At 38.6% G+C, this 22,706-nt stretch overlaps 1 protein-coding gene across 1 annotated transcript; it reads right to left on the reverse strand.

Moving 5' to 3' along the window:
• Positions 1-4,890: 4,890 nt before the first annotated feature.
• Positions 4,891-9,621, reverse strand: LOC130961089 (zinc finger CCCH domain-containing protein 49-like). The gene is made up of 5 exons (XM_057886762.1): positions 9,330-9,621; positions 8,902-9,168; positions 7,922-8,191; positions 6,521-6,744; positions 4,891-6,244 (listed from the first exon to the last, which is right to left on the reverse strand). Exons 2-5 carry the CDS (start codon positions 9,004-9,006, stop codon positions 5,353-5,355), a joined length of 1,491 nt encoding a protein of 496 aa, XP_057742745.1. The 5' UTR covers positions 9,007-9,168; positions 9,330-9,621; the 3' UTR covers positions 4,891-5,352.
• Between the last annotated feature and the right edge of the window lie 13,085 nt (positions 9,622-22,706).

Genomic DNA, 22,706 nt, shown 5'->3' on the forward strand with positions numbered 1-22,706 from the left:
GTCAGAATCCAATAGCATATGCAGTCCTTTTTCAGCCTCTGAATTAGATTTTTGCTCAAGTCCCTCAATTTCAGCCAGAAAATACCTAAAATTACAGAAAAACACACAAACTCATAGTGAAGTCCAGAAATGTTATTTTTGCATAAAAACTAATAAAAATATACTAAAAAGTAACTAAAACATACTAGAAACTATGTAAAAACAGTGCCAAAAAGCGTATAAATTATCCGCTCATCATTGTCCAAACTTGAACAAACCCTGCAACGATGCCAAAAACTTGGTAACGCGAAATTACTCTTCGCACTATTGAACCAGCAAGTGCACTGGGTCGTCTAAGTAATACCTGAGTGAGTCAAGGTCGATCCCACGAAGATTGTGATTTGAAGCAAGCTATGGTTATCTTGTAGATCTTAGTCAGACAGATAGAAAAGTTGATTGATTGTTTAAACGCATAAAATTGGAATAAGATGGAATTACTATGTTTGATTATAACCAGTGATAAGAAGATGGTTGAGGCTTGGAGATGCTTTATTCTTCTGGATTAATTTTGGTCCTACTGTCTTCTTCAATTGTGGATAATTTCTTCTATGGCAGGCTGTATGTGATTAACGTCTTTTTTAACAGATCATTAATACTCCTCCAGATCTGAACCCCAAGGTTAGTGCGGATCCAGTCTGATTGAAGGTGAAGCTTCTGCAGTTCATTCTCCTTGATGATCCTACTCAAAACACCACAGAAAAGATCGAATCTTCCGGATCAGAGGATGCTGCACCTTTGGTTCTGGCCTCTACCATAAAGACTCTAATCACCCCATACTTTGGGTGAACTGGTGTTTCGAGAAGTCTCCAACAAAGTCATGGATTAGCCATCTAAGAGATGTATGATCAAGCTAGTGGTTCATCATTGTCTGATGAAAGACTCACTCTGAACCCATGTAGAATGGGATAACCTTGTGCCGGTTCAACGCATTCATATTGATGAAGAACGAAGATACATCTTAGAATAGAGCATCAAATGCGAATTGAATTAGAACAGTAGTACTTTATTAATCCATAAAACTTAGCAGAGCTCCTCCCCTCAACCTAGGAGGTTTAGAAACTCATATTGATAGAGAATACAAAATAAACGTGTAAAGTGTCAAAAAGTTCTGAACAAGGGTGATCCTTGTTCCATATATACTAATCTACTAACTAAGGATTACATAAAAAAGATAAAATAGTCTTTTAATGCTAAAATCTACTTCTGGGGCCTACTTTGTGAGTGTTTGGACTAAGCTTGATTGAGATCCACGTGATAGGAGGCCTCTAGGGCATTGAACTCTGGCTAGGGGGTCCTTTATGGGCGTTGGACGCTGGTCTCTTCTCCCTTGGGCGTTGGACATTAAGAATTATACTATTCTTCCATAAAAGATATAGACCTCCGAACAAGTACTAGGATTCTATGCAAAAGTAGTGGTCGAATGACAACTTTCTTTTAAATCTACTAATGTTTACATCCTTAGCTTTAGTTTTCATGAGAAATACTATTGTTAGCCTATATTGTTTACACGAGTTTTTCAGTTCTGCTACTGTTGTGGCGGCCGTCACTCCGCGACAATTCTAACTTAAAATGCTCATGACTGTGGTGGGAGCATGATAAGGATCACCTCCTTAGCCATTCTTCAGTTTCGTATGCTATGGTGATCAATGCCCCTGTTGTTAGTAGTATCTATTTCCTTGCTTCTCTTGTTGATTCTTGATTCCTAGTCATCCTCCGAACCAATTTCTACCGGTTGGAAAGGTTACCATTCTCCCTCTTCCTTTTCAGATTTAAATTTTCTTCTATTTCTATGTTAAGTGTTTCTTTCCAATAGCTTGCTTCCCTGACTGTCGAGTCCTTGCCCTTTCTCATCTTCATCTTCATCTATAGCATATTTTCATAGAATTTTTTCTAAAATAAATAAAAAAAGTATTATTTTCAAAAACAAATTATTTCAATTTTAATTTTCGGAATGTTTTTTTTTTGGTTTAAGATGAGTTTGTCGCACCTCGGCGAACTTCACCTAAATTCTCCCTAAAATCCAACAAAATTCAAATTTCAAAGCTATTATCATAATCTCCAAGAGTACATAGGAGTACACAAACAACTAGTATGACTTCTTCAACATCACCGACAACAATGACTACCATTATCATTATCTCTAGAAATATACAGGTACACAAGAATAAGTTATTTAACCAGATTTTTTTTTATTATAAACTAGAGACGATGATAAGTTCATTGTGAAGCTTAAGAATTCGAGTCAGCCAATTATTTCTGAGAATTCGAAGTGGTCACCGAAATTGAAGGAAACTCTGTTAATATTATGGAGTTTGCCGACGGATATAGCGAACTTGCCTAAAATTAAAAAAAATTGATATTTAAAGTGAAAATAATTTCTTTTTAAAAATAATATTTTTTTTATTTATTTCAGAAAAAAATCCTATTCCCATAATACACTCCTTTGCAGTTAGTGTACATGTGTTTTTCTTTCTGCTTTTTTCCTTCAATTTTACTGGAAGCATCTCTCATGACCCACTTCATTATTTCCGTATTGTCTTCCTAGTATGAAATGTTGAGGCTTTCTTTTCTTTTTAGTCTCCATTTCTTTTCCTGTCAAGCGTGGGATGTTTATTTTAAGATTTGGATTCTCTAAATTTTGAATTTAATTTTAGAAGGTAAAATATGATCTATCATAATTTATTTCATAGATAGGACCAAGAAAAAATATAAAAGAGAAAACATTCAATAATGAGATATCTCACTTTATCATCTTAAAATAAAAATTTAAAATTTAGAAGATTCAAATTCTTCATTTTGTGTCCCATGGGCTAAAGCCAATTTCTTCAATGTTGTAAAGCCGCCTGTTCACAATCTCTTCGCCCCTTGGACCTTGAATTCGTGAGCTATTTCCATGAAAGATGGAATGGGCCTCTTCCATGAAAGATGGAATGGGCCTCTTCCAGTTGGAAGACACAATATGTATTTCTCTCCCCTTGTCTACCTGTTTTCTACAACCTTTTTTTATTTTTTTGGTCTTTTTCTTGTTTGTCTTTGACCTCCTTCAGATTGTGGATGACTGACTCGAGAAGAATAATCAAATCAGGATCTTGCCCCACTGTTCCTCTTCCTTCCTCACGTGGGTAAGACTCTCTTTCTCCTTCTTTCTTTTACCACCCCTAATCTTTATCCCTTACTTTCTAGCTTTTCCTAATGTCATTTCTTCCTCGGATATGTCAATTATCCAGAGGTCATTGCTGCTCTCCTCAGTTCCTTGGTTCTTCCCACTCTCATCTCCCTTGTTTGGTTCCCCACGCGCTCCTTCTTCTTCGTTTGGCGCCTGCTGCCATTCTTCCCTACATTTTTGCAGTGGTCGGACTCCGTCAGTGCTTAGCTTAGCTGTGTATTTGGGCTTAGAAGGATCCCAGCAAGCCATCTCCATGGGTCTGTTACAGTTTTTCTTTTCATGCCCTATAATACCACAATGGAATCAAATGCAGTTTTGAAGTCTTTCATATTTTACTATTTTAGATTCACCCATACATTTGCTTGATCTCCTTTATCGATCCAAAATCCATTTAGGAGAGGTTTGGTGATGTCAATGGCCACCTTGAACCTGAGGAAATTCCTCTTCAAAGTTCCATCCTCCAGAGAGTCGTCTAACTATTCCGATCAGGTTTCCTATTTCTCTTGTCGTTTCTGCCTTCAATAATTCCATAAGAATCCTGTGTAGTTGAATCCAAAAGTCCATACGGTCATGGCTAACCTCATGGGCAGATTCTCCGTAGTGCCATTCTTGTAGGTTAAACAAATTACCCTTAATGCTCCACGGTCCGCTTTCTTTAAATCTTCTTCCAGCTCTGTTGTCTTTGAAGCTAATGAGAATCGTGTTTCTTCCTACTTCTGAGATAGAGACATCCTTGGTATTGCCCCACATCCAAGTATGGAATTCCTGCTGACCTTGAATCTGACTTCCTTATCTAGAAGAATCTTCCCCACCATGTTGAAACAGTCGGCATTGAATCCTGGGCTTGAGTTGGGTTTGATACTGATGATCTTTCCTTCTATGAAGTCGGTCCCATAGTTATCCATGTTGCTTTCACTGGTCCCGGTGTGGTTATTGGTGATGTAGTTAAGGTGGGTTTGGTAGGGAGATATGCTGTGTTATTCGGTTATAGTTGTTGTGCTTGTTAGGGGTTTCAGTTTGGGATGGTGATGGCTGTTTATTGGTGTCGGTGAGGGTTGGTGAGGAGGTTTGGATAAGACATAGTTTATATTCCTGTTGTTAATGTTGATGTTGTTAAGCTTGTGTATCGATTGAGAAGGGGCCAACACGGTTAAAATTTCAGGGATGATTAAGCTGATGCTGAGCGGTGGGGTCTATGACGGGTTTGGTTTGGATCATTGATACTTGGGGAATGCATTGAAGATGTCTAGAGGTTTAATAGTGTGATTAAAGGACGCTTCTAGGCTTAAAGACGAGGTGCAAATAAAGCATAGAGTTTTAAGCTGGTAAATGCAGGTGGTGTTTGTTTAAAGAACCTAAAGTTCTAAGCTCCTCTCCAGTCAAGAGGGAATTTCCCACTACCAGGGAATCATCACACACGCTTCATTATGCCCAATTAACCTACAGTAGTAACAGAAAGATGGTAACCTGAAGTACACCAAAGCATACCTTTTGTTTGTAAGCATTGTTAAGGATAGGTTTGCGTGCATGTTCTCGTCCAATATCACGAGGGAATAATAGTAGGGCCCTTTTTTCTTGTTGCATGTTGCAGTTATCATTCCGGTCATTTTGAATGGCCTGACTTCAATACGATACATCATCGCAAAGAAACAAAATTAAACAATAAAAAACAAAGAATGTAGAAATTTAAATGGAAAAGCAAATTGTCAATCAATCTTTTACAACGTAAATTATACGGAAACTGGTCCCTTCCCTACCCTCATCACTAATAAGTCAATTTCGTCGGAATTTTGTAAAAGCATCAAATATTACAGTTCTAGATCAACCAATGCCTACCATTCTTCTCAAATTATTTGAAGGTAAAAACCATTCTTGTTCACCTAAGATAACACATTATGATTTACCACCAAGTAATCCTAAAGCAGCGCACGGCAACAGTCAGCAACAAAGCCAGAAGTTACAAAAGCACAAAATCAAATCATGTAACAACTTGTTCAAGCCACAAGGCTATGTCATGCTATCTGAAATAGCAAATTGACAACCTGCGCCAAAATATCTTCCCTGACATGATCAGTTTGGGAATAATTAAACATAGTTCTAGAACACAAGTATACGGGTCCTCTAGAACACAAGTATATGGGTAAATCTCACTGCTGCTGTGACCCTGATGCTGATGTTCCAGCTTCAGCTGGTGCAGATCCAGAGCCAACCTGTCCAGACCCTGTTTGTGAAGAACCTGGCTGCATCGGATGATGGTGATATGGTTGATTTGCAGCTGGTGGCTGAGATGGCACCATTTGAGCACTATATGGTGGTGGATATTGCTGATACGGGGGAACTGGTGGCATATAACCATATGGAGGAGGATAATACTGATGAGGAGGCTGATGATGATATTGGCCAGGAGGAGGAGGAGGAGGAGGCATCATTGGATGGGTATAATGTTGTTGCATTTGTGGCTTCTCCATACTGGGTTTGTTCTCACCTGATCCACTAGGTCCACCTGGAGGACCCTCTTGAGATGGAATAAGAGCACCCATTCTTTGAGGATCCATTGAAGGGTAATAGCTTCTTTCTTGCTGAGGAGGAGGTGGATTGTTATAGTAAGGCATTCCTTGGCCTAGATCCTGGTTCTGCTGTTGCGATATAACTGCACGAGGCAACAACCCACTGTGAGCCACAGCTGCTTGCTGCCTTGCTTGATCAGAGCCATCCGACTCCGGTTTTGCTGTCTGAGGCCTGCCCCACATCAGCTTTAGCCTTAGGCCTTTAATAACCAGCTTGTTGGATAGTTCTTCGGCTGCCTTTTCTGCACCTTCTCTGGTTGTATAGGTTACAAAAGCACAAGCCCGTTGAAGAACCATTTTTATAGATTCAATTTCACCATGCGCATAGAAGTGATCCCGCAAGTCCTGCTCAGTGACCCTAGCATCAAGTCCACCAACATAAAGGGTTTTGATGCTCTCATCCTCGGGAGCCTCCAGAGAGGTCATCTCTCCAGCCTTGCCAAGTAGCTTCAAAGCCACAGGATCATTGACACTACAGGTTTAGAAACATGAAAAGAAAAAAGGTGGGTGCATTAAAAGAGTGAAATCTAAACAGTGGGTCATCATGGAGAATAACCAGAACATAAATAGACGAATGCCTGATGAACCATCAACTACCTCCTCAATGATGGACAATCCTCAAATTTATGCTAACGTTAAGGACATTAAAGGAAACAATAAATAAATAACTGGAAGAAACAAGCAATTGAAAGAGACATCATATAAGAAAAACCCATCATCAAATGAGGGAGCCATTAACCATACATACCCATAATAACGATCTTTAATATTTTGTTGAGACAGCTCCCCAGTTACTGGCATCTCATGCCGATAAGGGCATTCAGCTCCTCTAGTACATTCACCCCTTATGTAGAAACTGCAAATATGTGCCCGGTTTCTTTTGTAATATGGTGTTGTCCTTTGTAGCTTCAAGATAGTATCATTTGGGCGTGCTTTACCATAAGAAGATTCATAATCTATACCAGCTCTAGCCTGCACCATACTACATTCTTAGTACACAGATCATCATTGACTAATGACCTTGTCAAACAACGAACATAATTTTAAAACTCAAACTATGGCTTAGTTTGGTAAAACTTTTATTTTTTAAAAGTAGTTTATAAAAGCTAGCTTTTAAAAAATAGCTTTTTAAAAAGTGTAGCGTTTATATTTGGTAAATCAAATTAAGAATAATTTTTAATAAACACAAGTAGTAACAATTACGTTTAGTAAAATAGTTTTTAAAATTTAAAAATACTATAAAGGACATAAATTTAAGTGCTAAATTTGAAAATTAGTTGATATATGAAGTTATATTAGACTTTTAAATTTTGAAAAGTACAAGTCAACTTTGAAAAGCTCCACCTTAGTTGCTTTTAGAAGTATCTTGATCTTTTAAAAGCTGCAAGCACAAGCACATTGTCTTTTTGATTTACCAAACACAAAAATGAGGAGCTTGTACTTTTAAAAAGCACAAGCACATTTTCGAAAAGTTTTACCAAACCAAGCCTATATTGACTGGAAGCAGTAAAGAAGAAATTATAAACTCTAATAGCCAGTGCAAATGAAGATATGAAAAATCAGAGTTCTATGGTTGACGATTTTGCAAAATCAAAAATCACTTTATCATGCTTCAATTAGCAATGCCCTAAGCAAGAAAGTGTAATGAAGCATTTAATATGTAAGGATCACATCAAAAACAACTCGAAAATCCTATAAAACCATGTATGTTGCATGAATTTAGAAGTCACAAAGAAGTAGGAAGATATAATCATGACAATTGTGCTTTCTCTAGGACTCCATTTTCCGTTGAGTGGATTTTGCATCATTTTAATATACAAGAGAATTCAAACAGTTTTGATACAAGCAGTAAAATTCCAGTAACAGTCCATAGACAATACCCATCATAGTAGCAAAAACAGATTTATTTTAAACATGCAAGGATCTATGGAAGGGCTTATTCAATTTAGGTTCAACTCAATAAACCAGAAATTGAAAGATTTGATTAACCTAACCACAATTTATATGCAAACTAAAACAATAAACATAACCTTAGGAGCAAACTATGTAATCATTTAACAAATAGCTGAAAAACATCATTACATTTCCCATTTTCAATTATGTTAACTTATTATCAACTATAGGTATGACTGATAATGAAAAAGTATACCTTGCGGTCGTGCTCTTCAGCAAAATACTCCCTATTGACATCACTTTTTGGAATGGCATCATTGGAATCAATACTGAGAGCTGTGTCACGGACTTGAACTGGCAGCCCGTATTCTAGATCCAGAAGACACACTTGACAGACATTTTTCAACTTGCTACATGTCTGGCAGATCTCAGTCTTTTTATACCTCGCATCCCGACCAGGTCTCCATCTGAAGACAGTAAATGGCCGTGTACAAATCTTGCATTCCTTGTCATACTCAGCTCTTGTCTGCATCCAAATACCCACACGTACAAGACAAAGCAATTAAACAAACAATCAAGTTTCGGTTTAAAACAGCTGACATCTAAAATAAACTCCATTTATTTATGGAAGCCCCCTCACCGGGGCATAAAAATCGGTATGGTGTTGTCCTTATTAACTCCTCTATGGAGAATAAAGTTAATGCTCCATGATATCAGATATAATAAATATAAATATATATACCATTGCACTGGCTCAATAAAGTTATAAATTCAATAATGGACTCTGAAATTCATCATGCCTCCATACTTGCTGAAATATAAAACAAAGGGTATCTTCGGTTTTTTTTTTTTTTGCCCCCCGGGGGGGGGGGGGGGTAAATGGGGTGGAAAGCCAAGCATACCCTAAACCACTACATTTTGTTGTGTTCCAAACCATAAGAATCCAAAATCCTACACTCCAACTAATCAAGCTCAACTCAATTTGATCCTTCCCCTGCTAGTTTATTTTCCCTCACAATTATAGTTTATTTATGGAGAATATAGGTTTATTTAAGGAGAATAAACTATAGGTTATTTAATGAGGTCTCGCAGACCTAACCCAACTTCTCAAGAAACCACAACAAAATGAAATGAAATAACAGTATCACATTCCCTTTCATGCTACCTGAAATCTAATAATAATCCTTTCAATATTGGTAAAGTAGAGGAATTGAAAGGAACAGTGTAGAGACGAACCATTCGAACGTAAGGGTTGTCGCCAAGGCAGGACTCGCAGATGATGGGGAAGTCTGCGCGCTCCCACCCGTCAGCTTCATGGTCCCTCAGCAAGCGGTGCGCCATGGACGTCGGATTTCGATTGATTGGATGGACGGTCCTCGATTAGGGTTTGGGGGTTTTGATTCGCAAACAGCTATGCGCTCAACTTTTCTCGGAGAACAGAATGAGGAAAAGCGAATCACCGTAAGAGATTATTGGGCGCGGTTCAAATGCTCCACTTGTAACCTGAAACAATTAAGGTTCAGTGCTCCATTTTATTTAACCGGTGAAAGATAAAGTTAACTTGATGTATATATTTACAATTTAACAGTTCCAGGAAAAAAACAAACACATAAACAAACAAAGAGTCCTAACCGGAGCAAGGGGTCGTAGGACAAAGGACCTACCGGAACTAAGGCAGCGGTGGAAGAACGACACAGCCGAAGAGACGGTATGAAGCAAGGATGACGGCAACGGGAGGAAGCGTAGAGGGCGACGACTGAAACATGGGAAACGGCGGACCCAGACGAAAGCACGGGAGGCGGCAGAGCGAAGGCCAGCGGCGGCAGAGTGAAATGCGCCGTATCAAAAAGAGAGAGAGAGAGAAGAGAGGTGCTGTAGAGGGAGAAGGGAGGACGAGAAGGGGTTGGGATTGGGGTTGGGGTTGGGGTTGCGGTTGGGAGTTGGGAGTGTTAGGGTTAGGATCGGTTCCCCCTTTGGTTATGGGACCCGTTCTTTTAAGTTTTTAAAAAAGAAAATGTACGGTGAACCAATGGAATATTTATATAATGTGTATAATGGAGATTTATGAAATATTAGAAATATAATTATTAGTGTTATCTTTTTTTCATCAGCTGAAATTTTTAGGATGAGTGGTATCATGACATGATATTAAGACGAGTGGTTATGGGTCCCTTTTTTTAAGTTTTAAAAAAAAAAGAAAATATAGTGAGCCAATGGAATATTTGTACAATGGGTACAATAGAAGTTTATGGAGTATTAGAGATATGTGTTACTTTTCTTTATGAGATGAAGCTTTTGGGATGAGAGGTATTATGACATGGTATTAGAACAAGTGGTTTGTTTATTATCCCTACTCGGATGGTTATTCTAAATAGTATGGGTGATGTTCATTGTGTAATCATATTCGGATGTTTATTATACATTGTACACTTAGACCATTGGCTCCTTAGCAGTATTCTTTAAAAAAAACTTAATAACCATACCAGGACTCTGGTTTGTCTAGTTCTGATGCAATTTTCCCGGTTTTTGAATTTAGTTGTTATCCGAATAAACTAAGGTTGTGAGAATCGAACCGATCAATGAACCAATAGAATGACTAATTTAATGATTTAATAGTCCAATAAAAATTTAATCGATTTAATTAAATATAAAATAAAAATATTAAAAACTTAATATATAATATATAATTTTAAATATTTAAATTTAATTATTCTACCTTAATAAAATCTAAAACTTCACAATTTTACATAATAAATTATCCATAATTTAATATTAAAATTTTTTAAATAACTTCAAATATCAAAATTTATAAATAAAATAAATTAAATATATGAATGACAAACACATAACAAACAAGTTTTCAACTAATCAAAATTTGTCTGGAGAAGAACCCGTTTAAAATTCTCAGACAGCATTATCTTGTGGTTATTGATGACTTTATGATTTATGATTGTTCTATTTTCAACATACTGCCAAAAAATCAACAAATAAATTGAACAATTCTAACAGAATCAGCAAATAAATTGAACAATTCTTCAACATATAATGAAAAAATCAACAAATAAATTGAACAATTTAACAGAATAAACAAATAAATTGAACAATTCAACAAAACCAGCAAATAAATTGTTCCACATTCAACAAAATATTCAATTCAACTATTATTCCAGAAAATTAGCAACTTAGAAAAAGGCAATATTAACAAAATCCTTAAACCCTACACAGCAACTCAGAAATAAATTGAACAAGCAGAAATAAATTGAACCAGTAGTGCTTACTGGCAACGAGGGAGAAAGGAAAGTCATGGCGACGGAGGAATGGGAAGAGACGGCGACAGAGGATGGGAAGTGAATTCTGACAGAGAGCGAGAGATCACTCAAAGAGGGACGTTGAGCTCGGACAAACACACACACACACATAGAGAGAGAGAGAGAGAGAGAGAGAGAGAGAGAGAGAGCTCAAAGAAACGACGACCGAGGAAAGTTCGAAGAGACGGTGACACCACAAGCTTGAAAAGACCTTCGTGCGACGGCGAGAAGAGGAACGATGAGAAGAGGGATGGACGAACCTTCCACAGGTGACGATGGTACCCACGGTCTGTCCCGCCAACAGCGATAACACCCTCTAACGGAGGAGACGAATTCAGCCGTTTAGGGTTCTTCCAAAGAGATGGGTGTTTCTGAAAGAGAGTGAATGGCTGAATCATTTTTAGGGTATATTACCAAACTAGTAACCCTAAAAAAACTAATCGGTTTTGGTAATTTTATCAGTTAACTACAGGTTCGGATGGTTTTCAACCCGATTTTTTTACAAGACGGTTTTTAGTGTCAACCGAATCAATCAGATGACCAATTTCTAGTTAACCCGATCGAACTAGTCAGTCCGGTTCGATTTTCAGAACAATGGTATATACCGAATAAAAAAGCGCATTGCTTCCTTATTGGAGCACCAATTTTTTGAATAATGATATAGATGGCTAGTTCTATGGTGGAAAAATTATTTTTGGGTCTTTTAGGCTGCATTTGAAAGAGAGATTGAGACTGAGAGATAGAGACTGAAAGACAGATACTTATGTACTATTTAGAGTGTATGTTGTGACCCATGTTATATTCGTTAATGGTTTATGTTATAATATTTTTAAGGAGTTGACTTAAAATTATAATATGATATATAAATTTATAATATAATTTAAAGTATACTAAAATATTAGGACATTATCATATAGATATTTTTTTATTTGTCCATTAGATTCAACTATACAGGATCTTGAAAATTATACAATTATGTAATTAATTATTTTTTTTATATAATTATTATATTGATCATTTACATTACTGAGACTATTTTTAATATTAATATTTATAAATATGTTATTATTTATATAATTGATTGAATCATCTTATTTATTTAAATTTAATTCTATTGAATTAATTATTCAAGGTGCCATCGCTATTTCTATTATTAAATTTTTTTTTAATATTATTTAACAATTCTAATAACATAATAACAATTAAAAAAAGTAAGACGGTACAAAATTGCAATGACGATAAAATTGAAATACCCGTGATAAAATTATGTTGATAATATACACTTGGGTATTACTAACAACTATGTTAGTAATTACTTAAAATAAATAATAAAATAAGTTATAGGGTATTATTTTATTTAAATTATTAATAATTAAAAGAATAAAAGGTCAGAAAATATTTTTAAAATAGACATTAAATTTAATTTTATGGTACTAATTTATTTGAATTGTTAATAAAATTTATAATTTTCAGATTTATATCAACTTTATTTATATATTTTATTTTATTTTACTTTAACAAAAAATTGAGACATGCATTTTTAATTATTTATTTAGAAAGTATAGCGAAATGAATTATATCAATTATAATTAATTATCGATAATTGATATCAATAAATTGATTGTATTAATTTATAAGATGAATAATGTGTAATGAATGTTATGAAATTTGTTGAGTTAAGAAATTAACTAAATTAATTAGTGATGACAAACATTATTTTTGGCAAAATAAATAATTAGTGTTGATTAATTAATAAGTATATGTTGCTAATTATTTACTATATGTTGTAGGCCATAATTAAATTTAAGCAGTCCAAATGAAATGGGAAATAAAACAAGAAGTGATGGGTCAATGAATAAACAAAGCCTATAAGGAAACAAGGCTGAAAAAATCAAAACGGGCAAAAATGAGTGATCCGATCCAAGCCTGATTTGATTTCACCAAATCCCTCCAACTTGCTCTCAAAAGCAACGTTCTTCTCATCTCTGTCCCAATCAAATCACTGAACTTAGAACAAAGTAAGAAAGAGAGCTTAGTCCCTAAGCTAGTCATGAAAGAAGAAGGAAAGAGAAGGTTAAGCAAAGAATGGTGAGGTCTAATCAACCATATCAAGAAAAGATCAGAAAGCTCAAGGTAATCCATTTTCTCTTACATGCAACACACTTTCTTCTCTTCATCTTCAACCTTCTGTATCTCCGTTTTGAGCTATATGAAAAAAAGGGTTTCTATTCCTCTTTGTTGTATATCCACGGTCTCAAACATATCTTGGGGACCAAGTTGGTTTTCAAGGGTTCAGATTAAGCTGATCACTAGAAGACTTTTGTGGTTGCTGTTTTATGGCTTTCGACCAAGATGAAAGAGTCAGAAGCAAAGTTTCCACTCTAAGGTTTAATGAGAAAAAGTGAATCTGTGGGTTGGTGAAGCTCAAGGCTCAAGGTGTTGACCTTGGAAGAAGAACCAAGCAACATGCAAGGAGATAAAAGAAGTTTGGTGTTCATTCAGAAACCAAGGAGAGATAACTAGAGTATTGAGGTTTTGTTCTGAGAAGTGTTCTTTGAGAAAGTTCAACTAACTGGATAGTGTAACCTAATCAAACGTGCATTCCGCTAGTATGAAAAACTGAATCAGAGGCTTGCTAATCTAGTTTTCGCATAGCACAAAGGCTGTTGATAAAGTCAATCTCCTTCATGTTTTACTGATTGTAATGTGCTTTTCTATGTTTATCTTTCTGTAATTTCTTGTGAGAAAAGGAATTGTGAGAAAGCTCAAGTAAAAGCCATGAGTGGAAAAAGGCTGAGTGATACACTTGAGAGAAAAGCCTAGAGTTATTTTCTGATTTCTTTAGGTTGGTTAAGTGTCTTGTATCTTGTACCTGTTAGGTATCCGTTTCTTAGTTGGGTTAGCACTAAGAGTGAATAGTTAGGTGTTAGCATAGCCAATGTCAAGTTAGGTTAGAACTTGAATATGAAATTGGTGTATGTAATACTTTTAACTATAGTGGAAATTCCTCCATTGTTATGGAGGAGACTGGATGTAGGTTGCATAGCACAAGGCAATCGAACTAGGATATATGCTGGTGTTAGCTTTTCTCTTCTCTGCTGTGTTCTGTTTTCTGATATTCATGAGACAAAAATAAATTGTCTCATAAATTTCTGCTGCTAAGTACAAACAGAATTATAATTGAAAGTGTTAATTTAAAAGGTTATAACAGCAATTGAAAAGGAAGGCATAGATTCAACCCCCCTTCTCGAAGCCTACCACAACCTTCAATTGGTATTAGAGCTAAGGTCTCAAGAATCAAGCTTAACCTCTTGGAGCAAAGATTCAATGGCGAACAACTTGGGCACAACCACAGTTGCCTACACCCTCACTGAAGGCCAGTCAAACAACCGGCCACCTTTCTTCAACGGGAAGAACTATTCCTACTGGAAAGAAAGGATAAGGATCTTCATCCAATCCTATGACTACAACATATGGAAGATCGTTGTGAGCGGTCCCAAGATCCCAACAAAAACAAGTGCTGATGGAGTGGTGACTCCAAAAGAATAAGCTGAGTGGAACGAAGATGATAGGAAGAAGATAGAATAGAATGCTAAAGTAATCAACCTTCTTTACTGTGCTATCAGCTTTGAAGAGTACCGGAAGGTGTCTAGATGCAAGACAGCCAAAGAAATTTGGAAAAAACTCCAGGTTACACACGAAGGCACTAAACAAGTCAAAGAAACGAGGATTGATATGCTGCGAAAAGAGTACGAGATGTTTAGCATGAAGGATGGAGAAAGCATTGATGAAGCGTTTGAGAGATTCTCAATCATAATCAACAATCTTGATGCTATGGGTACAAACTATGCAGAACAAATCTTGGTGAGAAAACTCCTTAGAAGCTTCACAAAAAAATGGAAAAATACTGCCACTGTCCTAACCGAGAGCAACAACATAAGTCCCATAACCTATGATGAGTTGAGAGGAAAACTCCTTGCCTATGAAGCCACACACACAAACATAGACTCAAAGAAAAAGGGAATAGCCCTCAAATCACAGATAGAACCGAAAGAGAGTGAGTATAGTGATAGTATTTCAGATGATGAGCTTTTGTTTTTTGCTAGGAGATTTAGAAGGATGATGAAGAACAAGGGAAAATACAAGGGTTCAAGTTCAAAGGAGCACAAGTTCGACTTGAGCAAGGTGACGTGCCATCACTGTAAGGAGGCTAGACACTTCAAGCTAAACTGTCCAAAGCTCAAAAAGGAGAACAAAGAAAAGAAGGAAAGGAAGAGAGTACTCATGGTAGCTTGGGAGGATCTTGAGAATGACTCAAATGAAGGAGAAGAATTTGAAGGTGAAGACAAAGATTGTTTCATGGTTGGAAACAACAATCTTGATGAGGTAAACTACTATGATTTGACCATAGATGATTTACATGCTATTATTGATGATCTCACCTTAAATACATCAAAGTTGCTAGATAAATACAATGAGTGCAGATCTGAAAGAGATGTGTTAAGAGTTGAAAATGATTTTTTGAAAGAAAAAGTGAAGGAAACTGAATGTGCTTTGGACATTATTGAAGAAAATAGCTTTTAAAATCTGAACTTGAAAAATTAAAAGGAAAGCACATTATGGATCCTTTCCAAGAGCTAATTGTTGAAAATGAAAGATTAAATGATATGATTAAAAGGCTAAATGGTGACTTAGCAAAATTTGCTCAAAGTTCTAGTAACTTGGACAAATTACTTACAAGCCAAAGACCATTGTTTGAAAAATCTAGTCTAGGTTACATAACCAAAGAAAGTGCAGTTTTTAATAATTCCTCTATAAAATTTGTGGCTTCTTCATCAAATACAAAAATCACATCTGACAAATCTGGTATTGGGTATGTTCCCACACCTAAGGAGAAATTTGATGAAGTTCACACAAGTGAAACTGAACCTTCACCAAGAACCGAACCTACTTCAAACAAGCCAGGTTTGGGATATTTTTCGAAAAATGAAGGTGCCTTCAAGAAACCATCATTTTATAACAAAACCTCATATTCGAAAAATCCAAAGGTTTTCAAAAATTCTGGTGAAAATGCTTTTGCAAAGAGGAATAATTATAACAAAAATCAGTTTGTCAAAAGAAATACACCTCTTCCAAAAACCAGAAAATTTCAATCATTTAATCATTTCCAGCATGGTAGCTCATCTAAATTTTAGCGATACACATCAGAAAATCATTGTGTTAATTGCAAGAAATTTGGTAACTCATATGCACAATGCTTCATTGAAAAGAGAGTTGTAGGAAACAAAGGTTACAATGTTGTTTGTGATTTCAATGCACTTGGGCAACCAAGATGGATTAACTTCAAAGGATCCAAATTAATTTGGATACCTAAGGCTACTTGAAACTCATCATGCAGATTTGCTTAGCATCTGTTCATACCCTGGATCGAGCTGTCCGATCCGGGATGTTCTACAGACAAAGCGACCGACCTCTTCAGGTCAGGACAACCTGACCTCTTCTCAAAGAGCTCGGACAAGTCACAGGAAAGCCCAAACAAAGGGCCCAAATAGAGGAACACGTCCCAAATCCAAGGGCAGCCCAAGCCCGTAGAGATAAAGGCGATTCCCTTAAAGATGACCTCATTAAGAGATAAGATAAAGATAACAAACTTATCTTATCCACAGGAGGCCACATCTCACCATTATAAATACACTGGAGCACCCAGGTATAACTCATACTCTGATTCTACTCAATACCTGCTTAATACCCTTGCTAACTTAAGCATCGGAGTCTCTTGCAGGTACCCCCCACCCTCCGAGGACGAAGGATCAGCACCACCACCAAGTCCAACAAGTCGGGCACACCAGCTCCGGCCGCTATACACCTGCCGGACATGTTGCCTCCGACCAACACAGAAGATCTCGTCCGAGATCGACCTACAGTTTCAGGTAACCCTCGGAACATTGGCGCCGTTGCCGGGGAACCTAGAAGTCATCCCATTAACATGGCGGATGACCATGACAACGACCACGATTCAGGTTTGGAAGACAGAACGCCGCATAAAAACGCGGACACGATACTCAAAGATACTCCAGAAACCAACGGAGATAAAAATTCATCAAATCCAGGAGTAATAGAAGCACTTTAAAATCGATTGGAGCAACTTGAGAAAGAAGCCCAATATCGACATGAAAAAGAAGAAGATCTACGCCGGGAGATAAGGCGGCGCCGAGAATTAGAAGATAAGCTTATAAAACTCGAAGCCGATCTCAAAACTAAAGCTACTCGACCATCCACAAAGGATAGCTCTCAGAAAGATCAAGATCCATTCACCAGAGAAATTATGAAAACCAAAATTCCTAAAGATTTCAAGCTTCCGGATATGACTCTATATGACGGCACCTCGGACCCCAACCATCATCTCAGCAACTTCAGAAGTAGAATGTACCTCACTGATGCCTCAGATGCAGTTCGCTGCAAAGCCTTTCCAACAACTCTCACCAAGACAGCCATTAAATGGTTCGACAACCTACCTCCAAAATCTATCTCGAGTTTCGACGACCTGGCCAAGAAGTTCCTGGCCCGATTCTCCATACAAAAGGACAAAGCAAAACACGCACCTAGCCTACTAGGGATCAAGCAAGGAGATCGGGAGAGCCTTCGCAACTACATGGAAAGATTCAACAAAACATGCATGGACATACAAAGTCTTCCAACAAAAGCTGCCATTATGGGCCTCATAAATGGCCTACGAGAAGGACCATTTAGCCAATCTATATCAAAGAGATACCCGACATCCTTAGACGAAGTACAAGAACGGGCACAGAAATACATCAGCATGGAGGAAAATTCTCGACTTGGCGAAGCCTCAAGGTTCGGTTCTGCCTACCGAGATAAAGAATCCAAGAAAAAGGAGGATCGCTCCAGAGAGAAAATCAAAAAATATCATAACTATACTCTTCTTAGGGTATCCTTGGTAGATGTTTACAAAGAAGTCTGCCATACAGAGAAAATTCCTCCAGCTCGGCCACTTAAAGGCAAAAGAGGAGGAGGAAATCAGAATGAATACTGTGAATATCACCGACTTCGAGGGCATTCCACCAATGAATACTTTGATTTGAAAAACGTCATAGAAAAACTAGTAAGAGAAGGAAAACTAGATCGGTTTTTGGCTAATCGGGATGACGAACCAAGAAAAAGAAGAAGGGATGAGGATGTTGGACGATCTGAACGATCACCTCGCACACCGGAAAGACACGTTCACGTAATACACGGCAGATTTGCTGGAGGAGGAATCTCCAAATCATCTCGCAATCGACACCTCAAAGAGGTGTACCACGTCGAAGGAAAAAAGGAAGCCCCGGACATCCCAGCAATCACGTTTACCAAGGAAGACACATCCGGAATCATCTCGGGATATGACGACCCCATGGTCATTACGATCATACTGGCAAACGCCAACCTTCACCGTACACTAATTGACCAGGGAAGCTCTGCCAACATCTTATTCAAAACTGCTTTCGACAAACTCGGTCTAGAAGAAAAAGAGCTAAGAGCGTACCCGAACAGCCTGTTCGGACTAGGAGATGCCCCAGTTCAACCGCTGGGATACGTATCGCTGCATACAACCTTCGGAAAGGGGAACCAATCCAGAACACTCAAGATAGACTACATCGTGGTCGACGTAAGCTCAGCCTACAATGCCTTAATAGGTCGAACAACGTTAAATTAACTCGGCACAATAGTTTCAACTCCACATCTATGTATGAAATTCCCAACTGTGGAAGGGATAGCTACAATAAAGGCAGATCAAAAGATGGTACGTCGCTGTTATAACGAAAGCCTAAACCTCCGAGGTGAAGGAGGAGAGTTCCACACAATCGAGGTTGATGGAGTTCAGAGGCGAGAAGAATTCCGACCACGACCCGAAGGAGAAGTAGAAGTAGAAAGAGTCCAGATCGGAGACACCTCGGATAAAACAACTAATATTGACACGATCCTGAAAGGAGACACAAAGGAATCACTAATACGGTTCCTACGAGATAATGTTGATCTCTTTGCATGGAAAGCTGCCGACATGCCAGGCATTGATCCCGAACTAATGAGCCACAAATTGGCAGTTTACCCGGGATCCCGGCTGGTACAACAAAGACGAAGAAAACTTGGACCAGAACGAGCTTAAGCTGTAGAAGAACAAGTACAGGCGCTACTAGAGGCCGGGTTCATAAGGGAAGTCAAATACCCACTATGGCTAGCAAACGTCATCTTGGTGAAAAAGTCAAATGGGAAGTGGCGAATGTGCACCGACTACACCGACCTCAACAAAGCCTGCCCAAAAGACCCTTACCCACTCCCAAGCATCGACGCTCTAGTAGATGCTTCATCAGGATATAAGTATATCTCGTTCATGGACGCGTATTCAGGGTACAACCAAATCCCCATGTATCCGCCAGATCAAGAAAAGACCTCGTTCCTAACGCCGAAAGCAAACTACTGTTACATCGTGATGCCTTTCGGTCTCAAGAACGCATGAGCTACTTATCAAAGGCTAATGAATAAAGTTTTCTCAGATCACATCGGGAAAACCATGGAAGTTTATGTAGACGACATGTTGATAAAGACACAAAGCGAAGATACATTATTATCCGACCTGGCTCAAGTGTTTTACACTATCAGGAAACACGACATGCGGCTCAATCCCGCAAAATGCACCTTCGCAGTAGAAGCAGGCAAATTCTTGGGCTTCATGCTCACACAAAGGGGGATTGAAGCAAATCCAGACAAGTGTCAAGCCATACTCAACATGAAGAGTCCAACTTGTGTCAAAGAAGTACAACAACTCAACGGGAGGCTGGCCGCTCTATCCCGATTCTTAGCAGGAGCTGCGATAAGATCTCTTCCCTTCTATGCTACTTTAAGAAAGGGAAAACAGTTCGAATGGACGACAGAATGTGAGCAAGCCTTCCGAGACTTCAAAGATTTCTTAGGACGTCCACATATCCTATCTCGGCCACGAGAAGGAGAACCGCTCATATTATATCTCGTAGTAGAGAGCTGGGCAATAGCCTCAGCACTAGTCAGAGAAGACGAACATGGGCAAAAACCCGTCTACTTCATTAGCAAAGCGCTACAGGGATCTGAGCTGAACTACCAGAAAATAGAAAAGTTTGCCTACTCTCTGATCCTCACATCCCGGCGGCTTCGCCCATATTTCCAAGCGCATACCATTAAAGTTCGGACCAACCAACCCATAAAAGGGATATTGCAGAAAACAGATCTAGCAGGAAGAATCCTACAATGGGCAATCGAGTTGTCTAAGTTCGACCTCCAATACGAGGCGCGGACAGCCATCAAATCACAACACCTGGCCGACTTCATCGCAGAATTCATAGACACCCCGGAAATCCCCATAGAGTGGAACATATACGTGGATGGATCCTCGAATAAAACAGGAAGCGGTGCGGGTGTGATAATCAAAAGCAACCTAGGAACTCAACTTGAGCTCTCCCTTAAATTCGGATTTCCGGCCTCAAACAACCAGGCAGAATACGAAGCACTATTAGCTGGTTTGAAGCTGGCTAGGGAGGTTGGAGCTCAGAAACTCAACATCTACAGTGACTCATAAGTCATCACCTCACAAATAACAGGAAGCTACCAAGCCAAATATCCGACCATGAAAAAATATTTGGATAAAACCAAAGAACAGCTCGGACAACTCGGGGAATATAGGATCTACCACATACCTCGTGAGCAAAATGCCCGAGCTGACGCCCTTTCAAAATTAGCCAGCACCAAACCAGGGGGCAACAACAGAAGCCTCATCCAGGAGATACTACAGAACCCGTCAATAGCGGAAGAAGAAAAAGTCCTAGCCATAATAGGTCGGGATCAAGAATGGATGACCCCCATAATAAAATACCTCAAAACAGAAGCACTCCCTACAGATGAAAAGGAGGCAAAGAGGCTGAAAAGGGAGGCACAGTACTACACTATCATAAACAATACACTATACAAAAGAGGGATATCAACACCTTTACTAAAATGCGTACCGACTTCTAAACACAAAGGAAGTCTTGGAGGAAGTGCATAGCAGCATTTGTGGTAATCATCTCGGAGCGCAAGCTTTCACCAAAAAGATACTCCGGGCGGGATTCTATTGGCCAACTCTACAAAAGGAGGCTACAGAATTTGTGAGGACATGCCCACCATACCAGAAGCATGCCAACTTTCACATTGCCCCACCAGAAAAGCTCATCAGCGTGACCTCACCCTGGCCATTTGCGAAATGGGGACTCGACCTTCTCGGATCCTTCCCACAGGGATCGGGACAAGTAAAATTCCTCATAGTAGGAGTAGACTATTTCACAAAATGGATCGAGGCAGAACCCCTAGCCAACGCCACCGCTCAAAGAAGTCAAAAATTCCTATATAGAAACATTATTACGAGGTTCGGGGTACCATACTCCATCACCACGGACAACGGTACCCAATTTACAGAGGCAGACTTCAGAAAATTGGAGGCCGACTTGAACATAAAACACCAGTTCACCTCCGTCGAACATCCCCAAACCAATGGACAAGCCGAAGCGGCCAACAAAGTTATGTTGGCCGGACTAAAGCGGAGGCTACAAGAAGCAAAGGGAGCTTGGGCCGAGGAACTTCCACAAGTCCTACGGGCGTATCGAACAACCCCCCATTCTACTACAAATGAATTACCATTCCGACTGGCATACGGAGCGGAGGCAATGATTCCAATAGAAATCGAAGAAAGATCTCCCCGAGTAGTTGATGAGCGGATAATTTATACGCTTTTTGGCATTGTTTTTAGGTAGTTTTTAGTAAGTTCAAGCTACTTTTAGGGATGTTTTCATTAGTTTTTATGTTAAATTCACATTTCTGGACTTTACTATGAGTTTGTGTGTTTTTCTGTGATTTCAGGTAATTTCTGGCTGAAATTGAGGGACTTGAGCAAAACTCTGAAAAAGGCTGACAAAAGGACTGCTGATGCTGTTGGAATCTGACCTCCCTGCACTCAAAATGGATTTTTTGGAGCTACAGAACTCCAAATGGCGCGTTCTCAACGGCGTTGGAAAGTAGACATCCAGAGCTTTCCAGCAATATATAATAGTTTATACTTTATTCGGAAATTGACGACGTAACTTGGCATTGAACGCCAAGTACATGCTGCTGTCTGGAGTTAAACGCCAGAAAAACGTCATGATCCGGAGTTGAACGCCCAAAACACGTCATAACTCGGAATTCAACTCCAAGAGAAGCCTCAGCTCGTGGATTGATCAAGCTCAGCCCAAGCATACACCAAGTGGGCCCCGGAAGTGGATTTATGCATCAATTACTTACTCATGTAAACCCTAGGAGCTAGTTTATTATAAATAGAACATTTAACTATTGTATTAGACATCTTTTGACAGTTTAATCTCTTGACTGTTTAGCCTTTGATTATTCGATCTCTTGATCACTCAGGGGGCTGGCCATTCGGCCATGCCTGAACCTTTTACTTATGTATTTTCAACGGTGGAGTTTCTGCACACCATAGATTAAGGGTGTGGAGCTCTGCTGTACCTCAAGTTTCAATACAATTACTATTACTTTTTATTCAATTCTCTCTTATTCTTATTCCAAGATATTCATTCGCACCCAAGAACATGATGAATGTGATGATTATGTGACGCTCATCATCATTCTCACCTATGAACGCGCGTGATTGACAACCACTTCCGTTCTACATGCAAC

This window comes from Arachis stenosperma, chromosome 2, assembly GCF_014773155.1.
Source record: "Arachis stenosperma cultivar V10309 chromosome 2, arast.V10309.gnm1.PFL2, whole genome shotgun sequence".
In the NCBI taxonomy this organism is placed as follows: domain Eukaryota; kingdom Viridiplantae; phylum Streptophyta; class Magnoliopsida; order Fabales; family Fabaceae; genus Arachis; species Arachis stenosperma.

Bases quoted from the DNA above. Each gene is read 5' to 3' on its own strand.
- LOC130961089 (XM_057886762.1), bottom strand. From the start codon at position 9,006: ATGGCGCACCGCTTGCTGAGGGACCATGAAGCTGACGGGTGGGAGCGC. The intron at 6,745-7,921 runs GTATACTTTTTC...AGTATGGTGCAG, and splicing joins CTGAAGAGCACGACCGCAAG to GCTAGAGCTGGTATAGATTA. The intron at 6,245-6,520 runs GTATGTATGGTT...CTAAACCTGTAG, and splicing joins ATTAAAGATCGTTATTATGG to TGTCAATGATCCTGTGGCTT.